At 36.5% G+C, this 13,248-nt stretch overlaps 1 protein-coding gene across 4 annotated transcripts in view; it reads right to left on the minus strand.

Annotated features, from left to right (window-relative positions):
• Positions 1 to 13,248, minus strand: part of LRRC49 (leucine rich repeat containing 49) — a 165,943-nt gene that overhangs the window by 85,291 nt on the left and 67,404 nt on the right. For all 4 annotated transcript variants that reach the window (XM_032176080.2, XM_032176081.3, XM_032176086.2 and 1 more), the window contains one exon: positions 7,663 to 7,810. In XM_032176080.2, the coding sequence (XP_032031971.1) occupies positions 7,663 to 7,810 (148 nt within the window). The remainder of the gene's footprint in view (positions 1 to 7,662; positions 7,811 to 13,248) is intronic.

A 13,248-nucleotide genomic window follows, 5' to 3' on the forward strand; every position in this document is an offset into this window, starting at 1 on the left:
TTATTGCAGCAGTATTCACAAAAGCAAAGACTTGGAACCAAAATGCCCATCAATCTTAGGCTGGATAAAGAAAATGTGGCACATATACACCATGGAATACTATGCAGCCATAAAAAGGAATGAGTTCATGTCCTTTGCAGGGACATGGATGAAGCTGGAAACCATCATTCTCAGCAAACTAACACAGTAACAGAAAACCAAACACTGCATGTTCTCATTCATAAGTGGGAGTTTAACAATGAGAACACATGGGCACAGGGACGGGAACATCACACACCAGAGCCTGTTGGGGTGTGGGGGCAAGGAGAGGGATAGCATTAGGAGAAATATGTAATGCAGATTACGGGTTGATAGGTGCAGCAAACCACCATGGCACCTGTATACCTATGTAACAAACCTGCACATTCTGCACATGTATCCCAGAACTTAAAGTATAATAAAAAATAAACAAATAAATAAATAAATAAAGCAATATTGCAAAAAAAAAAAGGTTAGTTCATCTTACCTTTCAGCTGCTCCATTATTCTATACCCCTACCTAGACACAACTCTCAATGGTTCAGCGATTTATTCAGTGCTCTAGATTAAGGACTGCCAAACTCTAGGCCACAGGCCAAAGTCAGCCACCTGTTTTTCTAAATAACATTCTCTTGGAACAGAGTCATGCTTATTCATATATGTATTGTCCATGCCTTTTTTCATACTACAATGGGAGAACTGAGTAGTTTCAACAGACAATATGCAGGCCCTAAAATATTTACTAAAATATTTACTATCAGGTTATCAGGTCCTTTACAGATAAAATTTGCCAACGCTTGCTCTAGATGTGGGCCTGAGTTCCAACTTACTTATTTACCTATCCTAAGCTTCACTTTTATCTTATTAATCTTTATGCCAATCTTTACAAACTAAAACCCATTCTTCTTAAGAAAGATAAAGCAAAATAGGAGTTGAGGCCAGTGACAGATGGCATCATATTATCTCTTGCCATTCCTCTGGATCAGATACCCAGCCTCTTACTCTGATTAATCTCCTTGCTTCTCATCTCATCACGCATCACATCTTCTCCGATCCATCTTCAAGGCTGAACCCAGAAAGACAGTCTTCTTAATAGGCAAATCCAATTTAACTACCTTAAACTCTTCAAGGGTTTCTCCTATTATGTTCAAGATAAAAATCTAAACTCCTTATTATGATATAAAATGCCCTAGCCCTTGCCTGTCCTTGCCTGTCAGACATACTTGTCTCCCTCTATGCCCCTTAGCCATGTACACTCAATGCTTAGCCATGTTAAACTCCTGTCAGCTGCTATATTCTCTCAGCTTCCTTCTGCATTTTGCATGCCTTTATTCTCCACAAATACATCCTCCTTCTTCTTTACCCCTCTTAAAGTCTTGAGTCAATTATTTTCTCCTTTGGAACTTTTCCGTTTTTCAGGTAGACTTGGGATTGCTTTGCTCTTTGATATCATTTTGCCCTGGGTGTGTGTTGACACAAACATATATCTCTATTGATCCATCTAGCAATCTTATCTCTCTGGATTGTCATTTTGCATTGTAATCTGGCTGCATGGTTGCCTCTGCAGACGATTGCAAGTAACTTTAGGGCGTGAACTGTGATTTTGATCTTTTCATCTCTAGTGTCTTATATATATCCTAGTACAGAAACTCCTGAGTTCAAGATACCCAATAGTCTCAGGGATTTTTTCACAGTGCCTCTAGGCCAAAAGAAATATGTGACAACTCTGTTTACTAAGTAGTTTGGTCGAAACAATTTAATAAGTATTCATGGTCTAGCAATTTAGTAGCAATTAAAAAATAGTACATGTAAATAGAAAGAAAAAATATTTTATATCATTTTTAAATAACCACAACTACTTATCAATGGAATGTGTAGAACCAGGAGGACGTTATACAATTTCTCAAACAGAGAATCACATTGGACACTGCCATCCTCATTTCCTGTACGATACTGATTTTGGCAAGGTATTTATTTTTATTACAACTACTGAAAATTCAGCTTTTCAAAGATAGGATGTGATTGAAAGAAATATAGTGTGAGCTCATGTTGAAATGGTAAACTGTTGGAGCTACTAATTTGCTCACAGTCTCACAGATGTGAAATCTCACTGTGTTTCCCTTGGAAGTTAAAAATATTCACTTCCTATAAGTTCACTGCAGCATCCTCTGCATGCAGTTTAGGAACCACTGCCCCAGTGCACAGAAGTTCATTAAATATTTGTGTAATCCACCACAGTGAGAATGTTTATATGGTAATTTACATAAAAATTCAATTAAGATATTGTTTCTGAAAGAGAAAAAACAGTTACTGGCATCAGCAAACTTTTTCAGCCAGATAATATATATTTTGGGCTTGTAGGCCATATAGTATCCATAGCAACTACTTGACTCTGCCATTGCAGCATCAAAGCAAACATAGATAATACATAAATGAATGGGCATCGCTGTGTTCCAATACAACTTTATTTACAAAAACAGGTAGCCAGCTCATAGGCTGTTTGCTGACATTTGTTATCAAAAGTCCTTAAAAAAGGTACAGCTTCCACACTAAAGTTACTAAAAAGTTATAAACAAAAGACGAGACTAAATACCCTAAGTCCATATAGATATGAATGAATGAATAAATTTAAATTTTTATGAGGAATGGGATTACACAGGGAAAAAGAGAATCTTCACAAAGAAAAGCTTGACAGAAATCATCCTAAAGTAAGCATCCTCAATAAAGAGATAAATATGAAGAACATGTTGTAAGACATGCTGGTCTAAGATGCAATGAGAAAAATACAAAATCAGTACTATGATATTAATGCCAAAAACCTATAAGTAAAAATTAATCACGAGGAAACATCAAAAAATCTGAACTGAGGGTCATTCTACAAAAAAACTGACCTGTAATCTTCATAAATATCAGTCATGAAAATCAAAGAAATACTGAGAAATACTTGCAGAAAAATGATGACTTTAGAGATATGACAACAAAATTCATCTATAATGCAATGTATAATTTTAAACTGCATCTTTTTGCTATACGAACAATATTGATATAACTGGTAAAAGTTCAGTGTGGTGTGAGAATTAGATGCTAGTAATCTGTAGGTGCCAGGCAAGAAAGAAGAATGGTTTCAGCCTTTAAAGACTATATATTGTTTGGGTAGACAAGACTGACAAATAAATTCACTATGAGGAACATACCATATAATTATGTACTAATTTATACAAATGAGTTAGCTCTAAATCTTATCCCACTCATCTCAACCTCATTAGAAAGAGCAATTTAAGAAGTAGCAAAGGTGCTTAACTAAGAAAGACATGGAGATAAGGGTAAAGAGTCACCACAAACCTATGTCCTGAATGGTATTGCCTAGGTTTTCTTCTAGGGTTTTTATGGTTTTAGGTCTAACATGTAAGTCTTTAATCCATCTTGAATTAATTTTTGTATAAGGTGTAAGGAAGGGATCCAGTTTCAGCTTTCTACATATGGCTAGCCAGTTTTCCCAGCACCATTTATTAAATAGGGAATCCTTTCCCCATTGCTTGTTTTTGTCAGGTTTGTCAAAGATCAGATAGTTGTAGATACGTGGCATTATTTCTGAGGGCTCTGTTCTGGTCCATTGATCTATGTCTCTGTTGTGGTATCAGTACCATGCTGTTTTGGCTACTGTAGCCTTGTAGTATAGTTTGAAGTCAGGTAGCGTGATACCTCCAGCTTTGTTCTTTTTGGCTTAGGATTGACTTGGCGATGCGAGCTCTTTTTTGGTTCCATATGAACTTTAAAGTAGTTTTTTCCAATTCTGTGAGGAAAGTCATTGGTAGCTTGATGGGGATGGCATTGAATCTATAAATTACCTTGGGCAGTATGGCCATTTTCACGATATTGATTCTTCCAACCCATGAGCATGGACTGTTCTTCCATTTGTATCCTCTTTTATTTCATTGAGCAGTGGTTTGTAGTTCTCCTTGAAGAGGTCCTTCAGGTCCCTTGTAAGTTGGATTCCTAGGTATTTTATTCTCTTTGAAGCAACTGTGAATAGGAGTTCACTCATGATTTGGCTCTGTTTGTCTGTTATTGGTGTACAAGAATGCTTGTGATTTTTGTACATTGATTTTGTATCTTGAGACTTTGCTGAAGTTGATAATCAGCTTAAGGAGATTTTGGGCTGAGACAATGGGGTTTTCTAGATATACAATCATGTCATTTGCAAATATGGACAGTTTGACTTCCTCTTTTCCTAATTGAATACCCTTTATTTCCTTCTCCTGCCTGATTGCTCTGGCCAGAACCTCCAACACTATGTTGAATAGGAGCGGTGAGAGAGGGCATCCCTGTCTTGTGCCAGTTTTCAAAGGGAATGCTTCCAGTTTTTGCCCATTCAGTATGATACTGGCTGTGGGTTTGTCATAGGTAGCTCTTATTATTTTGAGATAAGTCCCATCAATACCTAATTTATTGAGAGTTTTTAGCATGAAGGGTTGTTGAATTTTGTCAAAGGCCTTTTCTGCATCTATTGAGATAATCATGTGGTTTTTGTCTTTGGTTCTGTTTATATGCTGGATTACATTTATTGATTTGCGTATGTTGAACCAGCCTTGCATCCCAGGGATGAAGCCCACTTGATCATGGTGGATAAGCTTTTTGATGTGCTGCTGGATTCGGTTTGCCAGTATTTTATTGAGGATTTTTGCATCAATGTTCATCAAGGATATTGGTCTGAAATTCTCTTTTTTGGTTGTGTCTCTGCCAGGCTTTGGTATCAGGATGATGCTGGCCTCATAAAATGTGTTAGGGAGGATTCTCTCTTTTTCTATTGATTGGAATAGTTTCAGAAGGAATGGTACCAGTTCCTCCTTGTACCTCTGGTAGAATTCAGCTGTGAATCCATCAGGTCCTGGGCTCTTTTTGGTTGGTAAGCTATTGATTATTGCCACAATTTCAGAGCCTGTTACTGGTCTATTCAGAGATTCAACTTCTTCCTGGTTTAGTCTTGGGAGGGTGTATTTGTCGAGGAATTTATCCATTTCTTCTAGATTTTCTAGTTTATTTGCATAGAGGTGTTTGTAGTATTCTCTGATGGTAGATTGTATTTCTGTGGGATCGATCAGTGGTGATATCCCCTTTATCATTTTAACATCAAAAGCAATGGCAACAAAAGCCAAAATTGACAAATGGGATCTAATTAAACTAAAGAGCTTCTGTACAGCAAAAGAAACTATCATCAGAGTGAACAGGCAACCTACAGAATGGGAGAAAATTTTTGCAACCTACTCATCTGACAAAGGGCTAATATCCAGAATCTACAATGAACTCAAACAAATTTACAAGAAAAAACAACCCCATCAAAAAGTGGGTGAAGGACATGAACAGACACTTCTCAAAAGAAGACATTTATGCAGCCAAAAAACACATGCAAAAATGCTCATCATCACTGGCCATCAGAGAAATGCAAATCAAAACCACAATGAGATACCATCTCACACCAGTTAAAATGGCGATCATTAAAAAGTCAGGAAACAACAGGTGCTGGAGAGGATGTGGAGAAATAGGAACACTTTTACACTGTTGGTGGGACTGTAAACTAGTTCAACCATTGTGGAAGTCAGTGTGGCGATTCCTTAGGGATCTAGAACTAGAAATACCATTTGACCCAGCCATCCCATTACTGGGTATATACCCAAAGGACTATAAATCATGCTGCTATAAAGACACATGCACACGTATGTTTATCGCGGCACTATTCACAATAGCAAAGACTTGGAACCAACCCAAATGTACAACAACGATAGACTGGATTAAGAAAATGTGGCACATATACACCACGGAATACTATGCAGCCATAAAAAATGATGAGTTCATGTCCTTTGTAGGGACATGGATGAAGCTGGAGACCATCATTCTCAGTAAACTATCGCAAGGACAAAAAAACAAACACCGCATGTTCTCACTCATAGGTGGGAACTGAACAATGAGAACACATGGACACAGGAAGGGGAACATCACACTCCGGGGATTGTTGTGGGGTGGGGGGAGGGGGGAGGGACAGCATTAGGAGATATACGTAATGCTAAATGATGAGTTAATGGGTGCAGCACACCAACATGGCACATGGATACATATGTAACAAACCTGCACATTGTGCACATGTACCCTAAAACTTAAAGTATAATAATAATAATAATAAAAATTATCATCTTTAGCAATGTTATATAACAAGTTTGCTTTGCTAATGAGAATATGAATTTTAAGTCCATGAGGACTTGAAACTTTTACTTTACTGTTAATTAATTGGAGAGTATTCAATATTTGGAATATTTAGTTCTTTGTGTAATTATTTACTTCTTTCCTCTAATTGCCTGTCTTTTAAGGCACTTAACTTATGATTAATAACTTTATCAGGAAGTTTGCAGGAAAAAAACCGAAGCTGCAAATCAAATTATTAAATATGTTTATATAATCTTTAAAAAAAAAAAAGAGTCACCACAAAAATATGAAACAGTGTTGACACTATAGAGCTGAATTAACTAAGAAGACAAAGAACGATAGCTCCACCATGGAATAGAGAGAGAGGCAGAACCCTAGAAGACCTCTGGTATCCATCAATTCATCCACAGTTTTAGCTATTAGCTAGCCACCTTAGAGGTCCACAGTATTGCTGAGGCATAAATGTAAACTGCACACATTGTGATGCTAAAATACAAAGAAATAGGTCAGTTGGCAACTGCGTAAACCTAGGTGATCATCAGAATTCACATGAAAATCAGCAGTCCAGAAGAGAGAAAATAGGTAGAGGCTTAGGATATTTTTCTAGGTCAGAGACTATCAAACTGAGATTATTAAAGTGTGTTTTCTCATAACAAATAAATCTGGTCAAAGAAACAAAGTTAAACAAGTTTATTTAATTACAGAACTTCTTGGATCCTATAATATGCTAATACACATTGTACACCTAAAAAGAGGGAGATATTATGCACAGCATTTCACTTAGATCAGAAACCATATTAAAACATCTAAGTGTAGAAAATATCTTAACATGGAGATACAATGAATAAAAAGAGGTAGCTACTTTGGGAGATACAACATCCATCAACAATAACAACTACATACAAATGCCTCCTAGGAGCCTCGCAGTCTAAGTGTAGTACCTTATTTTCTAAGGTGTAGTACTTTATTTTATCTTCGCAACAACCCTATGACATAATTCTGATCCCCATTTTACTTTGAGGGAAATGAGGTATACAAAGGTTAAATACATTGCCAAAGGCCTATGGCTAGAAAGCAATCAAGCCAGAATTCAGACGCAGGCAATCTGGCTCCAGTGCCCATGCTCTTAACCACTATGCTACGTAACTTAAAGAAATTCTCACTCATTCATTTCAAAATAAATTATTAGTTGGATATTAAGCAAGAATGAAAAATAAACATGATGATTAATTTAAACAGAAGGCTAGGAATTTTTAAAGTCTTGCTCAATTAAACTTGGGATGAGGTCAGGCAGTAAAAACTACATAATTGCAATTATGAAGTATACAAGCATGATAACCCATAGTTCATTAAAATTAAGAAGCATTTCAAGCAAAGAATATGCATCCCAATTTCCTAATCCACACTAAGGACAACAACATGGTGAACACTTTAGAAGGATTCTCACCGTGATTCTCTTCATATCTAGCTGGCGCAGCTGCATCATATTCTGAAGGACAGTGTGTTTGTACCATGACTCTTGAGCTATGGGATTGCCATCAAAGGTGATGTCCGAGAGGGAAGAAGAGTCAGCAAGGCAGGAAACACTGTCAAAACTGCAGGAGAGACAGAAACCACTGGATTATTCTGAGGCCTTAAGATAATACTTTCATTTTTAATAGACTTTATTTTTAGCACAGTTTTAGATTTACAGAAAAATTGAGAAGATAGTACAGAGAGTTCCCATATACCCCACACCCAGTTTCCCCTATTGTTAACATCTTGTGTTAGTATAGTACATTTGTTACAATTAATTAACCAATGTAAACATATTCTTAGTAGCTAAAGCCTGTATTTTATCCAGGTTTTACATATTACATTTAGTCATATCTCCTGAGGCTCCTCTTGGCTGTGACAATTTCTCAGACTTGGCTTGTTTTTGATGTCTTGACAGTTTCGAGGAAAAACTCATCAGTTATTTTGTAGGATGACCCCCTATTAGGATTTGTCTGATATTTTTCTCATGATTAGATGGGGGTTAAGATACCTACATTTTTTTTTTTTTTTTTTTTTTTTTAGACCAGGTCTCACTGTGTCATCCAGGCTGGGTTTCAGTGGTACAATCATAGCTCATCCTAACCTCAAACTCTTGGGCTCCAGCAATCCTCCCACCTGAGCAACCCAAGTAGTTGGAACTACACGTATGTACCATCATGCCTGGCTAATGTTTTACTTTTTATTTTGTCTAGAAAATAAAAAAGGTCTCACTATGTTGCCCAAGCTGGTCTCGAACTCCTGTTTAAGCGATCCTCCCACCTTGGCCCCCCAAAGTGCTGGAATTAACAGGCATGACCACTATGCCCAGCTGGTATATATTATTAATATGACTTATTACTGTCGATGTTGACCCTGATCAACATGTTCAAGGCTGAGGCTGAGGTTATGTTCTTCAGGTTTCTCCAGTGTAAAGTTACCATTGCATCCTCTCCTTTTCATACTCAACTATTTGTAAGGAAGTCACCATGTGCAGCCCACACTTAGGGAGTGGGAAGTTAAGCTCCTCCTCCTTGAGGACCCTGAGTCTGAACTCATGGATATTTATTCTATGCTTTGGGTTATTATCCAATACAATTTTACTATTTTGTTGTTCTAGCTTTGGCCATTGGAAGCTCTTTCAATTGGCTTCTATGCCCCTTTGGTTCCCATCGATGTGGATTTTTTTTTTTTTTCTGAGCACTTTCTTACTTTCTGGCACTACAAGATTTTCTATACTCATGTATTTTCTAGACTAATTCCTGTCCTGGTCCTAGAATCAGCCATTTCTGAGGAGCCATAGTTCCTTTTATTGGAGACTAGTATTAGAAACAAAGATCTGGGGGCTAAGTGTACTTTTTTCTACTGTGGGTCATTTTCTTTAGTCCCTCTCAGCTGACACAGCAAGAAAATATATGTGTGTACAGAAACCTGTGTATATGCATATATCTATAAATATTTCTTTAAGTAACCATCTGTCCATCTGTGCCATCTGTGCCTATATTAAGCTAAAGATGAGTTTATACTGATGTCTCCAACTCTAATCCATCACCAAATGAATCATTCTAGCCTCCTTCCCTTGCTTATCTGAACATTTCTACTTCAACAAGAAGTTTGGCTTCAAACCATCAACTCTCCATTTACTTAATTATTCAATTCCAATATGTATGTATAGAGGTATCAGAATGTTTAATGTGTACCCCCAATGAGAAACAACTTTATCAACTAAAGTTCAATGATTAGGTGTAATTGCTTTTGCATTTAGTCTTACAGGCTCATTTCCAAAGTTTCTTAGATCAGTGCCTTTTCCCCCACCCCTTTAGGGAGGTTGTTTCATACATTTTTAATACAGTTAGATTCTCTTGTCAGTCTGCATTCCTTTCTGAGATCCTCTAAACTCATAAGTGATTTTTTAAAATTTGCATATACTAAGGCTTACTTTTTACCTATGTAAATTTCTACAGGCTTTGACAAATGCACAATGTCATGTATCCACCATTAAAGTATCTTAGAAAACTGTTTCATGACACTAGAAAAATCCGCTGTACTTTAGCCATTTGATCTTCTCTCCTCCTCCCAAATCACTGGCAACCACTGATCTTTCTACTGTCACTAAGTTCTGCCATTTCTAGAATGTCATATAATTGGAATCATGTAATATGTAGCCTTTTCAGATTGACTTCTTTCACTTAGCAATATGCATTTGTTTCATCCATGTCTTTCTGTGGCTTCATAGCTCATTTCTTTTTATCACTGAGCAATATTCCACTGTATGGATATACCATAGTTTCTTTATCCATTCACCTACTGAGGACATTGTGGCTGCTTCCAGTTTTTGTTGATTATGAATAAAGCTGCTGTAAATATTCACCTGCAACTTTTTGTGTGGGCATAAGTTTTCAACTCAAATGGATAAATACCTAAGAGTATAACTGCTGGATATTACAATAAGACTACATTTATTTTAGCTTTGTAAGAAACTGCCAAACTATCTTCCAAAGTGGCTGTATCATCTTGCAATCTGAACAGCTCACCATCCTCACCAGCATTTGGTATCTGTGTTCTGGGATGTCAGCCACTCCAAGAGGTACGTAGTGGTATCTCATTGTTTTAATATGCTATTCCCTAATGACAAAAGATGCTGAGCATCTTTTCATATGCATACTTGCCATCCATGTATCTTCTTTGTGTTTTCAGCTCTTTTGCCCATTTTAAATTGGATTCTTTCTTCTCTTACTGTGGAATTTTAAGATTTTTTTAAATTTGGATACAAGTCTTTTATTAGATAGATGTTTTGCAAATATTTATCCCAGTCTGTGGCTTGTCTTTTCATTCTTTTAACAGTGTCTTTCACAGAACAGATGTTTCTAATTTTAATGATGCCCAACTTAACAATTTTCTCTTTCATAGATCCTACTTTTGGTCTTGTATGTAAAAACTAATTGCCAAATAGAAGGTTGTCTGGATTTTCTCCTAAGTTTTCTTTAGAAGTTTAATAGTTTTGTGTTTTACATTTAAGTCTGTGATCCATTTTGAGTTAATTTAGTGAACGGTGTAAGGTCTATGTCTATATTCCTTTTTTTTCATATGGACATCCAATTGTTCCAGTACCATTTGTTGAAAAAACTATCCTTTCTCTATTGAATTGCTTTTGCTCCTTTAGCAAAGATCACCTGACTATATTTGTATGGGTCTATTTCTGGGCCTTTTATTTGGTTCCATTGATACATGTGTCTACTCTTTCACCAATACCACACTGTCATGATTACTGTAGTTTTATAAGGGAACTTTATTATATAGCTTTGAAATGATTTAAACACTTAGTTTATTTACTACATGAATGATACATGTTTTGCTCTGGTAAGAACATGAAGTTTAATTCCTCTCCCTGCAAGAACGTTATATCACTCCTCATCAGACCACATACATGAGTTATTGGGCTCAACTACTAGACTTTAAAAACACATATAAACCCAAGATTTTGACAGATTGATAACTCAGGCTTTGTCAGGGCTACTCTATGTCAGACATTTCTCCAAAGACCAAAATATCAGACTAGCAGAGTTGCTCTCTGTCAGCCTTTGAACTATCCTCCAAAACCCAGTAACACTGGCACTGCTTACTAGTGTTGAGGGACCTTGCACATTGTTATGGATGTACACTGTGGTGATCAAACCATCCCTCCTGAAACCACTTATAGAAAAGCACTCTCCAAACTTTGATTAGACTTTACATCCACAGAGGCAAGCTTCCATCCTAATTTAGCAACTAGACTTTAAAAACTGGACTCTAAACTAAATTGGAACTCATCCAATATGTAGATAATGTCCTTTATCTATTGAGTATATTCCCTGTGATGTTTATTCCTGTTATTCTTCCATTCTTTGAGCATTAGAAATAAAAATGATAAGCTCTTTGTATGGCAATAAATTGTGTGATTTGTGAAAACATACTTTGATCATCTGTTTATTTTAACCATACAAAACGGTCTTGCAAAAGGTTAGTGTGAATCCTCCAACTTTATTTTTCCATATTGTGTCACTATTCCAGGTCTGGCCTTTTCATATAAACTTTAGAATTCAATTGTTGATATCTATAAATAACCTATGGGATTTTGATTTGGATTTTCTTTCTTTCTGGCCTTTTCATATAAACTTTAGAATCCAATTGTTGATATCTATAAATAATCTATGGGATTTTGATTGGAATTTCCCTTCCTTCCTTCCTCCCTTCCTTCCTTCCTTCCTTCATTTCCTCCCTCCCTCCTTCCTTCCTTCCTTTCTTTCATGGAGTTTCACTCTAGTTGCCCAGACTGGAGCGCAATGGCACAATCTCAGCTCACTGCAACCTCCGCCTCCGGGTTCAAGCAATTTTCCTGCCTCGGCCTCCTGAGTAGCTGGGATTATAGGCGTGCACCACCACGCCCGGCTAATTTTTTGTATTTTTAGTAGAGACAGGGTTTCACCATGGCCAGGCTGGTCTTGAACTCCTGACCTCATGTGATCCGCCCACCTCGGCCTCCCAGAGTGCTGGGATTACAGGCATGAGCCACCACGCCTGGCCGGGATTTTCATTTTTTAAAGACATAATCACTTTTCTAAATAATACCACAGGACACCTTGGTAAAACTCATTTATATTAGAGTCATTCTCATTCAGTACACAAATACTTTACAAATACTTTATTTATTCAGGCACTAAATTACCAGTACTTTATAGTACTATAAATACTTTATTTATTCAGGCACTAAATTAAAAATCTCTTCTCACTGTGTCAAGAAAAGCTAGATGATATAGAATATTCATGGTATAGAAAATAATGTAGGTACTAACAAGGTTGAGGCAAGTTCTACAGCAAGAATAAAGTTCACTGCTTTTATTGTCATATTTAAATATTTCTTCTATGTTTTCCTCACACTCAAGGTAAAAAGATACCCTGTTATTAATTATTTTACCTCAGAGCTTGCCTTTACCAATCTAAAAGGTAAACCTCACAATTTATATGCAACTCATAGTGTTCGAGACATGTTTAGATAAATATTGGAAGGCATTTTTTAACAAACTAGTATATGAAGGTGAAGATGTGAGTTTATAAATTTAAACTTAATCATCACTTAAAGTATAAACGAGCTTGAACAAACATAATTTTTCCCACCTAGCATTGCCAAAATTCATTTTCTTCATCAATATAAAAATCTCAGAACAGTTTCTGGTATTTGTGATGGCTTTTTCTCTCCTTCCCCCATAGTTGTGTACATAAAGCTTGAATCAAATAAAAATGCCTCTGAAGGCAATGTTTTATTTCTTCCATTTTGTTAAAGTGAACTAACTCATCACCTTTCCTCCACAAATCTGCTTTTCTATGTGTATTTTCTATTTGATAAATGATGCCGCCATCAAAACAATAATTGAGAATGGGAACTGTAAAGAGTCATGAAGGGATTTTAAGCAAGGCAGGTAATATGATCAGAATAGTATTTTAGAAAAATCACAAATTAATAACATCATGAAGGGTATACGAA

Source organism: Hylobates moloch, unplaced genomic scaffold (assembly GCF_009828535.3).
Source record: "Hylobates moloch isolate HMO894 unplaced genomic scaffold, HMol_V3 SCAFFOLD_14, whole genome shotgun sequence".
NCBI classification, from domain to species: domain Eukaryota; kingdom Metazoa; phylum Chordata; class Mammalia; order Primates; family Hylobatidae; genus Hylobates; species Hylobates moloch.